Source organism: Melopsittacus undulatus, chromosome 1 (genome assembly GCF_012275295.1).
Source record: "Melopsittacus undulatus isolate bMelUnd1 chromosome 1, bMelUnd1.mat.Z, whole genome shotgun sequence".
Taxonomy (NCBI): Eukaryota; Metazoa; Chordata; class Aves; order Psittaciformes; family Psittaculidae; genus Melopsittacus; species Melopsittacus undulatus.
The window spans coordinates 139,314,478-139,335,671 of NC_047527.1; the positions used below are offsets into that span (position 1 = coordinate 139,314,478).

Sequence of the window (21,194 nt, forward strand, 5' to 3'; positions counted from 1 at the left end):
AACTCATAGCGTTTTTCAGGACCAGATTAAATTCAGATTTCGCCCTTGACAAGGTCAAGCCACAGGGTTACATGGAGGAAGGAGGTGTGTATCTAACGGGACTAGAAGAATCCAAGGTTTTACATACATGTAAATCTACTCTGGAACTTCAATGGTGATTTTACATATATTGATATATTTACATATCAACTGGAATCAATTTGATTTTGAACACACATGGCACCCATTTAGGAACGGGCACGCCACCTCTGGGGGCAAAATCCATACCTCTTACCTTTCCAGGCACTGCGGCTCACCCTGCTACCGCTTTCGGGGGGCACAGATGGGGGGATGGCAACCTTCTGTCCCCGGACTCGCCCATTCCCTGCCCTCCTTCTCTCCTGAGCGGCTGCGGACCAGGGTCTGGAGATTGCCAGGTCGAGCTCACCCACCTAGGACCACTGCAGAATAGAAACTCTGAGTAATAACCTTTTGTTCTTCCTTAGCAGAAAATATGTCTAGGTTAGAGGCAGTGCTCTACTGCCCGTGTGTTTGAAAGGAGAATTTGAGGAGACACACAACCCAACACACAGAGAATTAAAAAGGAGGGGGGGATGACATGCCTACACCTTCTCAAACCAACCGCTAGCAGTTGTAATGTGGATGTAGTGATGGTTCTAATAGAGTTTCCTTTGGGGGTGTGGGGAGGAAAGGGCTAGGGGGAAGAAAGAAAACTAAATTAAAGACTTAATTATTTACTGAAAAAAATCAGGTATAAATTTGCCATATATCGTAAAGAAACAATCACTGAAAAAAAAATTAACAGATTTTTAGCTCTTGTATTATTTATGACAACTGACTATGCGTTGCCATCTTTTCGGAGACAAATCATATTTAAATACTAAAAATAAAAAGGGGGGAGGTGGGATAAGTGTGAATTTAAGTGTTTTAAAAGAAACAACTCCATAAAGGAAACCAACCTTCTGGCTTCTGGCTCACAAACTTTCTTCAGGAAATACCTGTGGAGAACGACAGTTTAGCAAATACCACACAACACTTAATTGAAAGTTGGAGTTGTGCAATGCACTAACATTGCATCATTAAAATAACCCCATCGCATGTTCTTTTAAAGGTGACTAGTGAGGAGTTTAAACAGAAGCCAAACAATGTAAATATGGTAATTTTGTTGTTGTCTACTTTAAATGTCAAGAGCTCTACTTTGTAGCCCAGTCGACGTATGCAAAGAAATGAGAGTTGTTCGGACTTATTTTAAATATCTATAAATATATATATTTCCCTGCAGGAACCAAAGCGTGAAAGAAATGAAAAAGAAATAAATAAAAAAAAATCCACCAACAAACAAAAAAAATCCCGCAATTTAAAAAGAAAATATATTAAAAAAAGGAAAATATTTAAAATTCTACATCAGTTTACAAAGGACACTGTGTTCTATCGTGCTGTTGAGAGTATCTGAATGTATATTTCATACAGGAACAGTGTTTTACAAGACTTGTAAATAGTAAAAAAAGAACCCATGACCTATTTTGTTCGAACGCCTTTCTCCCCCTTCCCTGTTTTTTGTGTTGTTGTTGTTCCTTTGGGGCTAAAGGGTTTGGAATTTCTTTACATGTGCAACAAAGTGGTGATAAGAATGTTTTTTGATTAATAAATTTACCAAATTGATGTAATTTCTTTGTCACAGTTCACGAAATGCAATATCTTTATATGACATCACTGTTTTCAACATGTATCATCTATATGTATATACAGTTTTCTTTTAATATGCGAAGCATTTGGTTGCATGTATACAGTGGAACAGCGCACAAGGAAAATAAAAAAATGGAAACTTTATATTTTTACTCTGGTGTTAAGTTAATGCATGTTCTTTTATCTGATGTAACTCTGGGACCCGAAATTCCTTGTGACCTTGTTCAGACGTTTGGGGAGAATTATTCTTCTTTTGGGAACTTCGCCGCTAAATCTGCTCTGGAGTTAGCAAGTGAACCTGGGCTTGCTCAAGCGTCATTTTAGGGGGCCGCAGGAAGAGGATAATGAAGTATGTTGGTAGCTCGCTATGTCTTAGGCCTCTTTCTTACCCTGACAAGACCGATAAGGCAAGGTTCTATGCTCCAAGGTTTGATGTGACACTGCTGCTTGTTCCCCACCACATGAGTCCAGGAGAACTTCTTGGGAAATGCTGGTGGTGTCAGTAGCGTTTGGGATAGATTTTATAAGCCAAAGGGAATTTATAACCAAAGGGAAGGTCTAAGCCAGCCGATGAATGTTGAGCCCTAAGAAAATTGTTGTCTTTGAAAAAAAATAAAAAAGGCATGTGGTGGAAATGGACTGTTTGAAATTGTCCTTGATCTCCAAGGCAGGGAGGAGGTGTACTGAGGCGGGCAGGGGGAGTGAGGGGAAGAGGGCTGGAGGGAGAAAGTTAGGGGAGGAAGGGGGGGAGAAAACCCCAAACAATAGCTGAGATATGAATGTGTTTTGAGAAGAGTTTGAATCATTCATGTTGACCCTAATCCTAATCAGAAGAAGAAAGTACATTCTGTTTTCACATTGTTTACTGGCTTTGAACTTCTGTATTGCTTGGACATCACCCATAACCTTGAGGTGAAGGACTTACTGACTTTGGGCCTTTGTTGACAACTGCCACCCAGCCAGGCAACCTCTGCCCAAAGGAGATGTTAAAAACAGGGGGGGAAAGAGGACTTTTTGTTTGTTTGCTAGTGTGCAAGGGGTGATGCTAGTTAAAAAGAGATGGACAGAAGGACGGGCAGTGGGAGAGGGACAGAGGGACGGATGGTGAGCTAAATGGGAATGAAAGTTAAGCCAGAAAACTTCCTTTCCTGGTTAAAAATTAACTGGCATTCCTAGCCAATCCCAGAGACAGTTAAGCCATGGAGTTTCTCTGGTCGGGGTTTTGATTTCCTAGCCCAATAAAATCGCATCCTCTGTGTTGTTGTGACAATGTGGCCATAAAAAGTGTCCGTGACTTGTCCGCTCGCCTGCACGAAATACATCGCTATAAAGGCAGCGGAGCTTTCCGCACCGAGAGGTGAGTGGCCACTTGCCCTCCACCATCCATCCGTCTGTCCGTCCGCCTGCCAGCCGTCCTGCCGCGGGGCCCCGCGGCAGGACGGCAGGCTGGCGGAAGGACAGGCGGCGGTGGTTTGAAGGCTGTTTTGCCACAAGATGGCGATCTTCAGATCAATGTCAAAGCCGCCCAAGGCGAGGGGAGCAGCCCTGCAAAAAAAAAAAATCTTGGCCTTTGTTCATTTTGCATCCCTGGAGCCGCACGGATAATTATTGCACTTACCAGGCTCCGCGTTACAAAAAGCCGCTCGGGATGCCGGGGGAGGGGAGGGAGCTGCTGGGGCTTCTCGGTGGAGTTAAAGCCTCTGGGCTTTGGGTTGGAACATGAGTGGAGGTAAGTGTTTTATCCATCTACCCTGAGTGGAGAAGGGAGAGGAGCGGGCACTGGTCGCGGTGGTCCTCAGCCAGCTGGGGTGGCCCCGGATCCAAGCACGGAGCACAACGGAAAATAACCCTAGGGAAGGAAATCAATGCAAAAAGTTAGTGATTACGACGTGAAATAATATAGAACGGGCTTTCTGAGTTGCAGTTGACCTTTTATTTTCTCTTCATAAAGTTTTGGCCAGCAGCGTGGAAAAACCCACGTTATCTGGAAATATTTTTTCAGAGTAACTTCTAGTTTTCTTCCAGTTATAAAAAATTTGTAACACTGGAAATATTATGAAACTTGACATTTATGTTTGGAACAGTAGGTGTCTTCAATCAAAGAAATCTATGGCAACAGAGACTGCAAATGACAGACAACTCTGACGATCTTATTGGACTTGAACTGTAGTTTAGTTGGGGTCGTTTGGTAACTTTAAAGGATGGGCTGCTTCCTTGCAGCTGGACACAGACTGTGGTAAACAAGTTTTGACACTTATGCTAAAAACTCTTTATGTGATTGCATATGAAGTCAATGTTTATATGAGACCAGAGTTGGATTTCCTCTATCTATCTATCTATCTATCTACCTATCTATTTATCTAAACCAGCACATGGGCTGTAAACAAACAATAGTCACGCATTCTCATGTGCTCAGGGCTGCTCTGGGTTGTAGCTTTGAAACTCTATCCTGGCTACTAGTATCCCTAACTCCAGGTTACTTTTCTCGCCCATAAAAGTTTCACATGTTTTTGTTATGTCTCCATTTGAGAAGGGCGGGAGAGAAGGTGGTATTATATGGAGGAGATACTTGTTTGGCTGCATGTTTTAATTCACATGTCTCTTAGAAGAGATATTAAACTTAAAAATATCTGTCTAGGAAAGATAAAAAAAAAGAGAAAAAGAAAAAGAAAAAGAAAGAAAGGGGGGGAAAGGGTCATTTTATCTTGCTCTCTCATGTAAAGTAATGCAACTCGTCTGCAGTATTCTTAAAGAAAGCGCCCTTGTGCTCTCAGGGAACTGTTGTAAGTGTAGTTAAAAGCACATGCTCAGTCGGTAGAGAGCTGTTTTTAAATGCCTATCGGAACCGATCGATTTCATCAAAGATGCTGCATTAAAAGCTCGGGGATGTTTATCTCTTTGACCTCCCCTCAGCAATGCCAAGAAGTGAGAAGCAACGTCTCGGAAAATAGCAGGGTGAGTTGAGGGTCCCTTTGCAACTTTTCATTTTACACCAGTCAAGTTAAACTCAGCATATTTGATCAAATATTTATTTTTCCCCTCGTTGTTTCCCTGCCCCATTCAATATTCGGCTGAATAAATCAAAGGGACCCCAGCAGCAGCTAAAGCGCCCTCTGGTTACGAATTTTTTACTGACGGCCGCAGTCATAGGATAATATTTTAAAAAAACAAACTTGTTTCTTACAATAACTGTTTATTATTTCACATGATTTGGGTTTCCATGTTTTGGAGGGAAGAGACGAAGCCAGCTCAGTGTCTACACTGTGTTTAATTAATCGTGTACTCAACTTCAGCTCACATACCACATTCAAACCCCTGGGAGGCATTTTCATAAGCTCTTTGGGTTTCTGTTTTGTTGTCTTCTTTTTTTTTTTTTTTTGTCACAATCTTTTCATTAAATGCTCTGAAATTGAAACTTCAGGCCAAAGTGTGTGTCTGAGAGCCAAGTTGTACCGCAACCAAAAAAGACGTTTGTGTATGCATCCAGATTTTTTTAAAAGGGAAGACAGCTACAAAAAGGGGAGAAGGGATATAGTTTCAAATGCTTAATACAGCTGTGCGGCCCATCTCTTACAGCAGAAGGGGTACACTTAAAAGACGGACTGGGGTATGTAAGATTTCCCCAGCACATGTTATAACCCGATACTGCTATTGCTTCTGCCCGGCATTCGGGGCTCACTGGACAATAGAAAGCCCCGTTGTTCTCGCCGGTGCCTAGGAAGGGCGAAGAGATGAAGCCCTAACGGATTGGTTGGGTGTATTTTGTCCTGCCGCACACTAGAATTTGGAGCTCGTCGGGCTTACTCGCAAAATGTGCTCCTAATCCAAATGAGTAAAACGATACACATATACTATAAAACATGGTTAGGAGAACAAGCCTCCGGATGGCTGGAATAAAATTTAATCTCAGCATAATTTTTAACAGGATAATCCGCCAAAACAAGACAACCTCACCACCACCACAACCAGCATGAAAGAATTTATAGTAAAGATAAAATTAGTGGGGCCGTCATTTGTCACCTAACTTGGCACAGACGCAGTTCCTAAACCTCCTGTTTGAAATCCGCCTTCTTTGGAGCAATTCCAGGGGATAAAAAAAAAAAACCAACAAAAAAAAACAATCCAAAAAAACCCCACCACACAAAAGGAGGAATCTGGCACACACGCACGTTCTTGACAACTGACAGTTCTAGTATTAAATAACTATACCATGATTGCACTAATTTTTGGAGCTGTATAAAACGTAATTCGCGGCTGTATTCTCAGATAGGCGGCGCATGCACTCCTGCAACAGCCTGCAAGGCCATTTACGTTTTCACGAATTGCAGTTTGCCCATGTCTACAAATAAAAGCATATTTTAATTAGCTCGCAAAACGCGCCTCCGGATTAACAGTGCTGATCTTTTGGGTTATACAGGCCAATAATAAAAAGATAAATCACGGTTTAACATGATCCATTTTGCTATTTCCAGTCAGAGTTTGCTCAGGCTGAGCTGTCGGGTTTTATTTATTCCCTTTTTGTTTTTAATTTTAGTCCAACCAATAAAACGGCTTAACGACGCTATTAATGCATCTATCATATTTTTCTTAGATCAATAAAGTTTTATTTTGATATTGTTGTCTACGTACGCCGTGAATTTAGATTCTCCATGAAAGCACCTCCTCGCCGGTTTTGATATTTATCAGGATTTTATTTGCTCGGTTTTATAGACCGTCGGATAGCTTTACTTACAGGAGTAAAATTAAAAAGAAAGTATTTCTTGTCCCCTGGCGTCCACAATATTCTTTAAAATTTCATTTAAATGGGGGGTTAAGCTCCAAGGGACACATTGTTAAGGGTTGAAAATGCAGTAGCTACACCCAGCGCATGCCAAATTAGCTCCGTTTAGTCAGAATTGACCATTATCTTTTATAGTTTCGAATAAAGCGAACATTATTAGTTTTACTTCACTGGGTTTGACGATGCTGGTTACTATTTGCCTTGGCCTTGTTAGCGATTAAAGAAAGCGGAGATAATGCCACTCCGAACTGAGTTCATGATCTAGACAGAGGCTGTGCCTTGACCATCAAACCCACAATGGACACCGCTACTAACACCTCACAACCGGGTCCCGCCAACGGAAGCTCCCGCAGGCCTGACATACTCCAAGGGCGGGCAACCCCCAGCCTTCTGCTGCAAAACCCACGAGAGGAGCCTAAGGAAACTTTAAACCTTCCAAACTGTCCTCAGCTTCCATGTCTTTTGTCTGATTTCCCTGGACTGGCCTGCAAAGAGGGAGAAGAACCCAAGTCGTGTTTCTTCCAGAGCATTTCGAGTGGTTTCATTCTGGCTGATGAGGACGGCAACGTCCTTTTATAGGCCTTTTCCCTTTTTAATCCAATTTTTTAAAGGGAGCTCTTTGTTTAAAAAACAGCTTTGGAAGTATTTCAAGTGTTGCTCCTTGGTTCCGTATGGCTTTTAGGTTTGCAATCCATTTCTATTTAATTTGGCAAATGCAAAATAAACATACCGCAAGAGCAGGCTTCCCCGGAGTAATTTTTATACCTGACTTGTGTAGAGAAATGTATTCGGAAGGCGGCGTTTGGGCTCACGTTTCATTTTATTTAGATCTGTATTTGTAACTCTAAGCCTATTGATAATAGCCTTCCTGTATACCAGCCAATAAACCCGCCTCTTATGTAGTATTAATTTTGTTAGCAACGATATGATCCGCATAGGAATCTGATAAGGGTTTGTCCACCGCACATTAACACATCGCGGGGTTAGTCGGATTGGGAAAACACAAACAATATTATAGGACGAAATACAGGAAGGAAATAACCCACGGAGGGTTTCCATAGGTTGTGGGGTCTACCCAAGCCACTGCATCCTACGAGCTGGTCAGAAAGAAGCCGCGCTGTGATGCTCTCCCCACTTCACTGGAACAAAACAGGCTCCTTTGCATAAGGATTTTATGGGTGTTGCAAAGTTGAAGGTAGAGGCCTCTGCCCGCTCCCCAGGCGCTTTCAGCGGGCAAGGAGAGAAGCTGAGGAGGACCCCTCCGGCTCGGCGGGCCCCGGAAGGGACACTCACCTCCTGCCGTAAGGAGGAGGAGGGGGGAAATTCTCCGGGGGAATGTCACGCAGCGGAAAAAGCGTTTCCCCGTGGCAGGCACACACTGCAGGGCGAGACCAAGTGGGGGCTTAACAGATCCGTGGGGTGGAGGGGAACAGTTGCTCTTCGGGGCGGCTTGAAAAATGAGGGCTGGCACAGGGGATGCGGGATCCACGGCCCACTCCGCCGCCACCAGCGCCCTCTTGGCCATGGCACCGGGTGCCAAGCCGCGGTCATCGCCCCGGCCGGAGCTGATTCCCGGAAGGCAGCCGCTTTCCCAGCCTGTTCCACTGGAAGCGGAGAGCGTTCGGGCTGTTCTTCCCCCGGCAGCGTGCGGGAGAGGGGAGCGAGCCTGGCTACTTGGGGTGGCCAGCAAGCGCCGGGCAGCCTCGGTCTCCCTTTGAGCCCGGAGTTCTGCCGACCAGGCAGTGAGGCGACTTCGAAATTACATAAGATAGATGATGGAAGTGAAAGCAAGCCATAATTAAGCAATTAATTAGAAAATCTATCTGTCTCTCTGTCTGCGTCCCTGTCTGTCTGCTATCTGTCTGCTCCCTCCGCCACAACTGCAAATTGACTGGACCAGGCTGTCTAGTATCTCAGGACTCATCTACTTATTCTTCTATTATTTAGTACGTTGCTTGTGAAAGAGATGGTACTTTTGAAGAGGCAAAAAGTGAATGACCCAAGGGGGGAAAGATAAAAATGATCTCTCAAATATAAACACATCAATAAACAGGGTCCTCAGCATCCTGCGAAGATCCATTTGAACTGCTAGCGTCTGGATTCTTTCTGTGGCATATGTCTAACCTTATATTTTAAATGGTAATCAGACCTCTGGACGAATCCAACTTTAACTAAAGCATTAGGAACTGCAACCGCGCAATTAATCCTCCCAGAATGGCATTGCTCCCTAAGAAATTATTCAGCGCAGCAGCAAGCATTTTATCTCCAGGAAATTTAAGCCTAGCCTGGCGTCGTGGCGGTGATGTTAGGCTGGAAGCAGCCCCCTTCCTCGGCAGTTTAACACGAGAGGCACCAGGCCCCTTTACGGTTTCCAATGATCCGTGATAAACAATAACACGTCTTTTATTTCTTAAAAAACGAGACAATCAAATAAAATGAGCAGAGCCTGAGCATAAAACACCGGGCGAGCCGGGCTTTATTAATTTCGTGAGACACACACAGGCTGCGCAGGAAGGTGAGCAGGCACTGCCGCCGGAAAGCCCAACCGCGAGGAGAGAGGAACGATAGTAAAAGCTTCATCTGGACACCGTTTCAGCCTAGGTATAATAAACATCAAGACCGCCGGGCTATTTTATAGCAGAGAGTGTGATAAGAAAGGAGCAAAACTTGGAGACAGCGCCGGCAAAGCCAGCTCCTTGCCTTTCGCCTTCCCCTTTGCTTCCCAGGATCGCGGCTCCTGCCTGGGCACAGGCGCTTGCCCATATGGACGAAGCGTGTGAGCCAGTGTCTATGGAAATCCATATTACACATTAATATCCATCTATCTCCCAAATTCAGAGGTCGACCTGAGAGCAGCTCTGTGCATACGAAACCAGACGGGGAGGGGTTGCTGAGGAGGTCCGGGCTTCCATTGGCTGCAAGCGTCTGCCGTTGTGCGGGGGTATCTCTAATCATATTCAGCATGTTTTGCACAAGAAATGTCAGCCAGGAAGGGCTATCTGCTCCCTTCGCCAAATTATTCCACAACAATGTCATGCTCCGAGAGCCCGGCTGCAAACTCTTTTTTGGTAGATTCCTTGATCAGCTCGGGCAGAGGGGAAGCGGCGGGAGCAGGAGGAGGAGGCGGAGGAGGAGGCGGCTACTACCCCAACAGTGGTATCTACCTGCCACAACCGTCCGATCTGTCCTACGGGCTGCAAAGCTGCGGACTTTTTCCCGTTTTGAGCAAACGCAATGAAGGTACTTCTCAAAGCATGGTCCCCAGCTCGCACCCCTACGTGTCAGGGATGGAAGTGTGGCTAGACCCCCCCCGGTCCTGTCGCATGGAAGAGCCGGAGAGCCAGCAGGCCACCTCGTGCTCCTTTGCTCCAAGCATTAAGGAAGAGAGCTCCTACTGCCTCTATGACTCAGAGAAATGCCCGAAGGGCTCGGCTGCCACCGACCTCTCTCCTTTCCCTCGGCTGAATGCCGAGGTCAACCCAGCCGGCAGCGGCGGCGGGGTCCCCGTCCCGGGCTACTTCCGCCTTTCCCAGGCTTATGGCACCTCCAAGAGCTACGGCGCGGGGCCGGCCGGGGCTGCCCCCTTCCCTCCGCAGCCCCCAGGCCGCTTCCAGACGCCTCCATCTTTGCCTCCTGTCCCGGACGCGGGGAGGAAGGAGGACGAGGAGCGCTCCCCCAGCCCCTTGGCGTGTGTCTCCCAGAGGGAGGACGACACTCAGGCTTCATCTTCCACCGCAGAGGAGCTCTCTCCAGCTCCGTCAGAGAGCAGCAAAGCCTCTCCTGAGAAAGACCCCGTAGGTAAGCGAATGGTGATGATGGTGATGGTGGTGGTGATGATTTAAAAAAAAAAAGGAAAAAGAAAGAAAAAAAACCCTGTTGAGGATCATAGTGGCATCGCGATGCAAAAGGAGGATTTCAGCTGCCCCGCGGGGCTGCCAAGAAGCGCTGCTCAGACTGACCTTCTGAACTTCGTAATATTAGGGCATGGGGTTGCCGTAAAAATTAATGTCCACCCTATAGCTTAAAACCCTTAGAGTCTCCATTCTGGGCAACTTTAGCCCGCATGCTGCTTAAACATATAGGAAAACAAGATCAATCTTTCCCCTGTGATGTAAAGGTGCCTACCAGATAACAGAGATGTTTGTAAAGCATCCAAAATAAGCAATAGGCAGTGCCAATAAATAAACCTATTAACTCGGTAAGTTATATTTTACGATCCAGAATGCTTTTCGGAATAACAGCCGCGCTGAAATGTGCCATCTATGAACTGCCATCAAATTAGACTGATGAATGCACCGCGAATATCCTTCAACGTCTGCACTAGATAACAGGGTTGTTATTTATTCATTCGCTTCTTTATTTCCCTTTCGGGTCCCCATGGCAAAAAAAAATAACTCCCCTTCCAGGGGCGGCAGACTTTGCAGGCGCTTCTCTCCGGCTGCATTTCAGACGCCCTGTTATTCCTTCAGAGCGCCACATTGGAAAATGCTAAGGTCAAAACAAATCAAGAAAGCGGAAAACTACTAGAGAGACAACCCCAAACCAGGAACCACTCCGAGCCATCGAGGGATCAGTGTTACATCTTTCCTAGCCACTTCCAGTGATAGGAATAAACAGCCTGTAATGGGGGATTTTTAGTTTTGAGGGTTTTGGTGTGTTTTTTGGTTTCGTTTGTTTTTTTTTTTCCTTCCCAGAAATGGCTGGATAAGAGAGGGCCGAGGCGAAGCTCCCCGAGAAGGCAGGGAGACTCCGGCTCCTCAGCTCACGTTGTTTTCTAACACTAGAGCATGCTTGTAAAGTTCAGATCCGCTCAGGCTTTGTTTTTTTGAAAGCAGGTGCCTGAGGGTCTGTGAAATAAGCCTCCAGGCCATTTACCAAGCACCCCCAGTAGCAGTGGTCTCGGAGAGGCAGAGGGGGAACTAGTAAAAGCCTGTTCTGGAGGGTCGGAGATGAACTACTAAGTGGGGCACTATGCACCGCCCGAGGCTGGCCTGAGCTTTTTGAGGAAAGGCAGATTTTCCCAGTCGGATTCAGGATCATTGGGAAGCCGGTCTGAATCTCTCGGTTCCCACAAAGACACACCACATTACAACAGCCCGCAAGTGACAGAGCGAGCTTCCCAAACACACATCGGCGCACACACACAGATGCTCCTTCCACCCTGTCCCTCCCTGGCTCATTGCCTCCTACCCACTGGTAACGTCCCTTTTTTACTTTCTCAAAACTAGGCAATTCAAAAGGAGAAAATGCGGCAAACTGGCTCACGGCAAAAAGTGGCAGAAAGAAACGGTGCCCCTATACCAAGCATCAAACTCTCGAGCTGGAAAAGGAGTTTCTATTCAATATGTACCTGACTCGTGAGCGTCGCCTAGAGATCAGCCGCACAGTCCACCTCACAGACAGACAAGTTAAAATCTGGTTTCAGAACCGCAGAATGAAACTGAAGAAAATGAACAGAGAGAATAGGATTCGGGAGCTCACAGCCAACTTTAATTTCTCTTGATGAACCCATAAACACATCTTTATGGTTTAAAGAGCCAGTATCATTTTCCTAGGCTGTAGTCATCCGCACCTGTATGGCTTAACGATTTTAGGGGTTTTCAGTATGTCCTTAACCTCTTAAGAACTACTTTGGAGAGGGAAAGGAGGGTGGGGGAACACGACTAAAGCTAAGTTAATGCACAAAATGCCGTGCGTGAACCTCTCCGCTTCCTTCGGCCTTTCCGGGGGCCGGCTTGTTCCTTTAAGCTCTGAAACACAGAAATACCATTTCGGGAGCTGCAAATATCTTCCCCCCCATATCTCTCTCTCTGAAAAGTAAACAAGCTTGGTTAAAGGCGTATTCTTTAAAATTAGAAGCGGTATAACTTGAACTGTACGTAGCTGCACAATGAAGAATTTAAGACTTGCCATATTTCTATATATTGTGAGCTTTCTTCCCCTCCCCCTTTCCTTCGAGAAGCAGACTTACAATAATGAAATGCAGGCATCCTTTAACAGAGCTTCATGGGAAAGGGTGTTAAGATTCTTTTCCTTTTTTTTTTTTTTTTTGCTTTACCTTAAAAGTCAATATTACAGCTTTAAAATTGGCCAGGAAAATGAAATCTCTTCTCTTTAAAGGTATAAAAGTGTTCGTGTTGCTCATGGACTAAATTATGACACTTACCTCTGAATTCCTCTCTCTCTTTCTGGTTGTAGATATTTACTTAATGTAGTTTTGCTTAAATATGTGGAATCAGTGATCTTTTTTTGACTATAAATAACGTTACCGTAGGTAACGCATGACAAGCACACAGAAATTCCCCTTTGAGAAGAAAGTGGTCACTTTTTCCTCACTAATTTCACTGAAAACTATATATCCTGATCATCAGACGGACTTTCTGAGCCAGAGTCTGAGATTGCGAGGGAGAAAATGTTCGTCTTCCTTTATACTGTGAAGTTACATGCATTAAAGGGTCAAACATATAGGCGAAAAATTAAAAAAATAGAAAAAAAGAAAGAAAGAAAAAAGGGGGAAAGCTATAAATACAGATATGTATAAATGTCTATTATTATTAAAATGCCGATACTGTTTTAAGCAAATGCATTCTATCGTTATTATAAATGTTAGTTCTAGCTATATCTAGTTCTTACCTTAAATCGGAATAAATTAATATTGTAATGCTGCTGTGAGTGAAAAAGACGATGTTTATGTTCTCATAGAAGAATAAAATACCGTGGAATTAATCCTTTTAATTTTACCTCTTTTTGTGACTGTTTATCCTCAGGTTCTACTTTATGTCTTCGAGAACTTTTACAACAGGAATAGTTGCTTAAACCCCCTGCAATTACTTTAGGAATCTATTTAAATATTACCTAGACGGTCGTAATTTGTCTGGGCCATATAGCGATGGTGCTCTAAGGTTTGTCGGCTTTTGTTCAGTTTTATGACTTGCTAGTATATCTGGATTGTTGCTGTCTTGAACGAGTGGTTTCAGTTGACTGAGGAGCTGCATAGACTGAGGAAGCAAATTACTATTTCTTGAGAGTAGGGAAATGATTTTTTTTTCTTTAATCAAACACCTACAAGTGTACGGAGATCTTTTACACCAGAGGACGGTGACAAAATTCTAGCTTTATCTCAGGGCTGAGAAGAAATCGTAAAGGTGAGCTCATGGGGAGGGGGGTACACCAGCCTCGCCTCCCTGCCAGTGGGCCCCTCCAGACAAAACTATTCCCTACCTGTCTGCATGTGAAAGAGCTTATTTCACCTAGGCTGCTTTGGGTTTTTATTGGTTGGGCTTTTTTTGTTTGCTTTACATCCTCCCTTCTTTGCTGCATGTTTAACTGATTGAGTCTTGCACAAAGGGAACGCAAAAGGAGGTCTGGCAGAAGAGAGAGAACTAATGCTTCCTTGCGGGGCTATGTATGCTGGGAGGAGGGGGGGACAGACTTTGAACCCTAGCTCCTTGGAAGCCTTAAGCTTCTCGTGATGTTAACATTGGCGTGCATGGCCTTTTTCTTCCCGATTGCATCTGCATGGAGAGGCGAAAGCTGCCCGGGAAGGGTGGGGTGGTGATGATGATGTTATTATATATTTTTCTTGTTTTCATTAACCCACCCGAGGCTGGCCGGGGACCGCGGAGGGGCGCCGGCGGGGCGGGAGGGAGAGAGGGATGTTTTAGTCACGTTTCTGGTTTTATTTTTGTAGCGGGATCCTTGCATTAAGGACCACGGCAATGGGAAAGTAATAATTAGCGCCTGAGAACTGCTCTGTGGTTTAGGTAGTTTCATGTTGTTGGGGCTCCACCTTTCTCTCTACAGCACGAAACTGCCTTAATTACTTCAGTTGATATCATCACCAGGTATACTTGGTGCGAGGGTCCTTTCTGCCCGAAGAAATCTTAGCGCTGAACTGATCTGTAGGCGTCAAGTCCCAATGCCATTGTTCCCCATCTGCAACGGAGCCTCCTTTGATTCCTCAGATAAACACGGCAGCCGAGGGGGGAAGCTTGGCATGTTCTTCAAGGTTAGCTAGCTCCTAAGCGAGTCCCTGCCTGCTTGCGGGATTTTAATATATCTCGTAGGCTGCATTCAAGGTCAGGTGCGTTTTTGTGTTCCGCTCGGCGTGCGTCGAGCTCGGGGGCTGGAGAGGTGGAGGGGGGGGTGCGTGGGGAGAAAATGTTGTTTATATTTTTCTGTCTGGATTTATTAAAAAACAGAGACCCGAAAGCCTGCCTGGGGGAGGGAGTGAGGAGAGATCAAGTCTGCCGTCACGGCTCCACGCATCCATCGCAAACAAGGCCCCGGAGAGCAGGGGCAGTGGCTGGTGGGACCCCACTCCCGGTGCTGGTGCGGGGCCCCGCCGGCGGCTCTACACTATGTTGGGGGTGTCTATTGCCCTCCTGGGCCTGTCGCGGGGCTCCGCCAACCCCGTGCTACCTCCCGTCAGATCCGCTCCCCCGGGGCTTCCCCTCGGCCCGCAAGGCCTCGGTTACGATCACGACTGCTGCGCGGCCGTTCTCCGCGGCGGCAGAACGGGCAACAGCGACCTCTCCGGGCCCGCCGCCGCTGCCACCACCTCCGTCTTTTGTGTCCGCAGCGCTGCCGCGGGCAGGGGCGGTCTCCCCCCGGGCCCTCCGCCAGTTCCGGCACCGCAGAGAAGTGGTGCACCCTCGGCAGCTGGAAGGCAGGCAGGGGAAAGTGCAGAAAACTCGATCTCAGTGTGTATGCATTTCTACGTATTTTCTAGTGACTGTGATTATTTTTGCCAAAAAAAAATTGAAAAAAAACCCCAACCAAACAACTTTTTCAAAACTAGCACTGAGATGCGGGAACTCGGAGGAGTTTGGATAACAGATTTATATAGACCCATCCTAGCCTTCCTTAGAGAAGGAGATGTCCTTGGCTTGGACAGGAGCAGAGCTCGACGTTGCAGTCAAATTTAAGTGTTTATGTCTGCCTCTACTCACACTGCATAGCTGAAGGGCTATCTGCTGTGATTGTGCGGGGAGTGTGTTTATAGTGTTTATGTCCGTGCCTTCCTGTACTGTCTTTGTACATAGGTTTGCCTCTGCTCTTCTTTCTTTTTTTTTTCAGCATCATGCTGATTTTTGATTTCTTTACCCTAATTCTGGGTTTTTATCTTCTCTCCTCCATGCCAGAATAGCTCCGTGCATTCGTAGCACTGGCGATTCCGTGAGAGAGGTTTGCGGTGGTGGGAAACCCTAGGGAAAGGCGATCCTGAACTTCCCGTTCAGGAGTGCTTGCCAAGTCCCGTGCATTCCTGCCCCGCGCCCCGCGTACGCTTGGCGCATCCTGCTAAAGAAACAGGGTTTGCAGATACCCTTCGCTTAAGAACCGACAAGGTTCTTCCTCTTGCAGCCGGGGTAAAGGGCAGTAGGGTGGGACCTCTGCTAACTTGGTTATATCGAGGTGGAGGGAAGGGAGTATTTTTGTCCCGGCACGACGGCTCCAACGGTGCTTCGTTCCTGGAAATTCGGATTTCATTGTGCAACTTGATGTGAACGTTTGGAGGCTTTTGCTTCCGAGTGTCTGAGCCACCAAAACCTTCAGTAATTTGCAACACAAATCGTGGGGATCCCCCGCTAGCCTTGGTGCCTCGCCTGCAAAATGAGCTTTGAGGAGAAAAGGGGTCTAAAAAGACGGAGAGATAGACGAATGCTCCAGTGTTATTATCAGCAACGCGACATCTTGAAAAACGCCTGTAATTATTTGCTGTATTTTATCCGTTACTCTCTGTACACCCTCTCCTGCCTCTTGGCCGCTGACAGTGAGCAAAGGCAGAATTTTACAGGGAAATAAAAATGCAGGCACTTTCTTTAAAGCGTTACTGTTATTGTTATTCATTTGCTATTATTTTTGGTGGGCAACCAAAAAAAATGAAAGCCGCTGCAAGTCGAGAACCCAAATTTGAATATAAACATCCAGGACTCCTGCAGCTAAGATTATTTTTTCTGAATGGAAAAAGGAAGTTCTACAATCACATTTCGCCACAGCTGACTCTCAATAATAAATACAAATGACGTCGAGTTCCGTCTTTCCAGGAAAGAAATACAGCTATTTTGTACTATTACGGCGTGTCTATACAATGGAAAAAAAAAAACAACAAAAAAAACCCCAAAAAAACCTCACCCCAACCAATCAACCAAAAAAAAAAAAAACAGAGGAGAGCTTTATTTGCATCTTTTAAATGGTTAGTAAATAACGGGTTCCTTGTTTGTGGAGATCCTGCAACTGTTCTGTAATTTTCGAACTCTAATGGGGGATAATAGTTTCATTATGGGCCTTTGTAATCGTGAATGGGGGGTGAGAGCGTTGTTAAAATCGGATCTCTGTAAGATTTCAGATTAAACTGTTGAGAAGACATGAAAAGAAAAAGAAAGAGAGAAAGAGAGAGGGGGAGCGAGAGAGGGAGAGAGGCAGCCACATAGCGATGTAAAACTAATTAGAACCACACTTTCGCATGCACAATATTTACACATGATTTTAATTATTACTCAGCAGTCCCTACCCTTTGCCGGGCTCTATTTTCAATAAAAGCTATTTCGAGTAAACTGAGCCACTCGCCGAGATTTTTTGTGCCCCCTGCATTCTACTGACCGCGCTCCTTCGCCAACCGCGGGGATAAACAGCGTGAGCCTCCGCCGGAGGAGAAAACCCAGGGAGTCGCAGGCGTGTTTGCAGAGCGCTCAGCCACGACTTTAATTCCTAACACTGGACTTGGATCTGGCCGCCTCTTACTTTTTCCCCCGCGCACCCTCCCCTCCTGTAACCCTCCGCTCTGTTTCCGAGGCCGCTAGTGTGTGTCCTGCAGTCAAAAGGAGGTGCCAGCAAATAACTAACTATATTTGCACATAAATTTGATTCATCAGATTGCGGGACGGCCGACTGCGAGCGCCCCTTTGATAGCCGCCCGGAGAAGCAGGGTGCCTTTCGGCAGCGGGGAGACAGGGCTTTTTCACCCTTTTCCCCCCGCTGCTTCCCTGCATAGTTAAAGAATTAATCGTCGTGATAAATACCGCCGCCCTGCTCTGACCGCACTCCTTCCCTCCCTGCCGGGACGAAGTCTCCGTTAACCTCCGGCCGCCTAGCCCCGGCTCCTGTCCCTGGCCTGACGAGGGGGTCCCCGTTCGCAGCGGCACCATCCAAGGGCAGGCATGGCGGGGAGGACTCGGAGGGTGTTCCGGTCACTGCCGCGATCTCCCCGGCCGTGTGGGGTGGGTGGTGAAGTGCAGTTTGGTGCTGGCCAGCCAAATACCAGAGCCAGTCTCTGCCACGGTGCTCCTCCGACCCGGCGGCCGGGTTGCTGGAAGGGGATAAGTTGAATTTGACTTTTCGCTGCGGCCTCTGCTCTGAACGGAACCGTATTATTTACAGTGAGTTCCCAAACTAAAACAATAGTATAATTTAACCTTTCCAAGCACTCGTAAATTTTTACTGCTGTGAAACACAGCGATGCAAATGAGCGCGCTCATAGTTACTGACTTAATAACAACCCCGTGGTTCCTGAAACAATAACTCCTTATGAAATATAATAAATACATATTTAAATACAGTATACCGAAACTGCTATTTTGCCTTTTTTTTTGTTTAATTATTGTATCATTTTATGTGAAGGTCTCAGATCACAAGGGTGGTGCGGGTTTTTATTTATTTTTTTTTTCCTCGGGGAACACGACCCACTGATAGGATGATTAATTATGATATAAAATAGTCCGTTTAAACGAAAAAAAAAAATAGGAAAAAGAGGGAAGAGAGAGAGAAGGGGGGGGGGCGTAATACGGAATCTGATCTTTTCATCTCGGTTGGCCGCAATTAAAACAAACCCCGCCGTATAACTCAAATATCCCTTTGCATAAAAACATATGGCCTCGCTATAAAAATTATGGCTGGAAAACAGTGACCCATTAATAGCCCGCGGACTGATTTATACTTTATTGTTCTGCTCCCCCCGCCACGTGACCAGGGCAGCCAATGGGCGCCCGGGCTGCCCTCAACTTATTACTGAGTCTACTTCTCCGCCAGCACCAAGTTGTTACGTGAAACCCGCAGCCCCGAACCGCGGCGGGTCCACCGCCCGCGCCCGCCATGTCGGCTCCCGGGACCCTCAGCAATTACTACGTGGACTCCTTCCTGGTGGCGGAGGGGGACGAGCTGTCGGCGCCTCGCTATCCCCCCGCCCCGTTGGGGCCGCCGCCGCCGCGGTCGGCGGCGCTGGCCGAGCACCCCGAGCTGGCCCCCTGCAGCTTCCAGCCCAAGGCGCCCGTCTTCGGCCCCCCCTGGAGCCCCGCGCACCCCGCTGGCGCCAGCGGCGTCCCTGCCGTCTACCACCCCTACGCGCACCACCAGGCGCCTGTGGCACCGCCCGACGGCAGGTACATGCGTTCGTGGCTTGAGCCTGTGCCGGGCTCCTTGTCTTTCCCCGGGTTACCTACCGGCAGGCATTACGGCATTAAACCTGAACCGCTGGCGGCCAGGAGGGCTGACTGTACCACGTTTGACACTCACACTTTGTCTCTCTCTGATTATGCTTGTGGTTCTCCTCCAGTTGATAGGGATAAGCAAAGCCATGAAGGCGCATTCTCTGAAAGCAATGGAGAAAGTGAGGCAAACGGAGAGAAACCGCAGATCGATCCAAGTAAGTGGGACTGCGAGGGTCATGGACTTCAGGGCACTGCGCCGGCGGCGGGGAGGTGGCGAGGCGCTGGGGTTAGTTGCGTGGCCGAGCATCGGCTGCCACCGCTGCAGCTCCAGCTCGCCGGGGTCTGCCATCTGCGGAAGCCAGCGCTGCCTTCTGCAGGCTTGAACGGGATCTAGGACGGCTCGGGCTTTCCAGGCTGAAAGGAAAACAAAACCCCACCCTACAGCTGCAACTTAACAACAACAACGACAAAAAACCCCACCAACCAACCCCAAATCCAGACAGGCAAAAACCGCCCCCCCCCCCTCCTCAGCCACCCCAGCAAACTTCGCGGGACGCGCTTGCATCCTCATGTCCCAAGCAGACGCCGGGGAGAGGGTGTCTAGAAAGCATCGGATGTGAATCTGGTCTTTTTGAGACGGCTCGCAGGCCTGGGAAGCTCTTGCGGTGCTGAATGCACAAACCTCGCCGTTGACTTGGTCACTTCCCTCCCCCCTTTCGTCTCTTCTGTGGAAAAACCCGGCCGGGCTGGATGCTCTCAGAGCTGCGGAACTGGTGGCAGAGCGCCTCAGGGTTGCTATCGCGATTAACGCCGTGCGAATGAGGGTCCTAAGTGGGCGAGGTTTTAATTATGCCAGCTGTAGACTGACTCGCCAGCTCCCTGGGTCTTGCCAGTGATGACACAGGAGAAGGCCGAAATTAAAAAGTGAAACAATTTCGATGACATATTGGTCTGACTGGTCACTCCCCGGGCTGGCAGTTGGGGGGGGAGGGGGGCAGGAAGGAGGGAGGGAGGTAGCAGAGAGAGAGTGAGGAGAAAGTATTTTAAAATTGCATCCTATAAACAATGAAAAAGGCGAGGGGAGGTGGGGGTGGCGGGGCTCTGCTGCATGTCGTTGCGTGTGACCTCTCCATGTGTCTGTATTTTGGAGTCCATTGTGCCTCACTATCCTCTGTGCCTGGGGAGATGAGAGGCACCTCTAAACCCCACTATCGGGACACATACGCCGCTTGTCCCGCGTGGATCTCCGTCACCACCCCCCCCCCCTCCTTATGCTCCCACATTCCCCAGAGCCTGAACTTCTCCTGTTGTTTTCGTTGTAGATAATCCAGCTGCAAACTGGCTCCACGCAAGGTCCACCAGGAAAAAGCGCTGCCCTTACACCAAGCACCAGACGCTGGAACTGGAGAAGGAGTTCCTCTTCAATATGTATCTCACTAGGGACCGCAGATACGAGGTGGCCAGGCTCCTCAATTTAACTGAGAGACAAGTGAAAATCTGGTTTCAGAACAGGAGGATGAAAATGAAGAAAATCAACAAAGATCGAGCAAAGGACGAATGATGGCGACATGGGGGTTAAATTAAAAATGCACAAAGTTAAAAAAAAAAAAAAAAAGAAAGAAAAAAGTGAAAAAAACCCCCAAGAAAAATAAGTTAAAAACAAAACAAAAAACCCTCCCCTGGAGCCCTGCCATGCAATGCGTCTGGGTCCAGGCCTATTTTTTTTTTCCCTTGGCAAATTGTGGTTATGATTGTACCTTGATTGTCACAGAGACCAGTTTGCCAGGAGAGGTACAGTAAGACTTTTAATTTTCTAACAGGAAAGTAAAAGGGGGCATTAGCACGAAAAGGCTGTTTAGCTGGCTTGCATAAATCTACCTGTTTCTTCACTTATGGAAAGAAAAAAAAAAGAAAAAGAAAAAAACTACCTTTTCATAATGCACAACTATTTACGGACTGTATAGTTTAGTCTTACGTAGTTAATTTTATTCGCTCTTTGCGCAGCAGAGAGATCTCTGCTCTAATACTTGAACACTGTGTTTTATTGTGGTAATTATGTTTGTGACTCAATTTATGTGCTTGGGTGCTGTACCGGATGTAATGGTGTAAGCTAGAATTCAATTTGAACTCAGGTTGTTTATTATAAAAATTGCATAGAGTATAGCTCTGTAGTGTATTAAGTCTTTTCTGTATAATTAGACAGTTAACCTTTGATTGTAAAATATATATATTATATATATCCCAACGCAAAAAGAGAAAAAAAAAAAGCTTGTCTGGGATGTCTGGGAATTAAGGTTTGAAGC

The 21,194-nt window shown here is 46.8% G+C and overlaps 2 protein-coding genes across 2 annotated transcripts; both read left to right on the plus strand.

Annotated features, from left to right (window-relative positions):
* Nucleotides 1–9,444: 9,444 nt before the first annotated feature.
* HOXA10 (homeobox A10) lies at nucleotides 9,445–11,969 on the plus strand. The gene is made up of 2 exons (XM_005144431.1): nucleotides 9,445–10,264; nucleotides 11,695–11,969. Exons 1-2 carry the CDS (start codon nucleotides 9,445–9,447, stop codon nucleotides 11,967–11,969), a joined length of 1,095 nt encoding a protein of 364 aa, XP_005144488.1.
* A 6,554-nt stretch (nucleotides 11,970–18,523) lies between these two features.
* On the plus strand, nucleotides 18,524–20,515 carry HOXA9 (homeobox A9). The gene is made up of 2 exons (XM_031044995.2): nucleotides 18,524–19,106; nucleotides 20,214–20,515. Exons 1-2 carry the CDS (start codon nucleotides 18,557–18,559, stop codon nucleotides 20,450–20,452), a joined length of 789 nt encoding a protein of 262 aa, XP_030900855.2. The 5' UTR covers nucleotides 18,524–18,556; the 3' UTR covers nucleotides 20,453–20,515.
* Nucleotides 20,516–21,194: the final 679 nt, after the last annotated feature.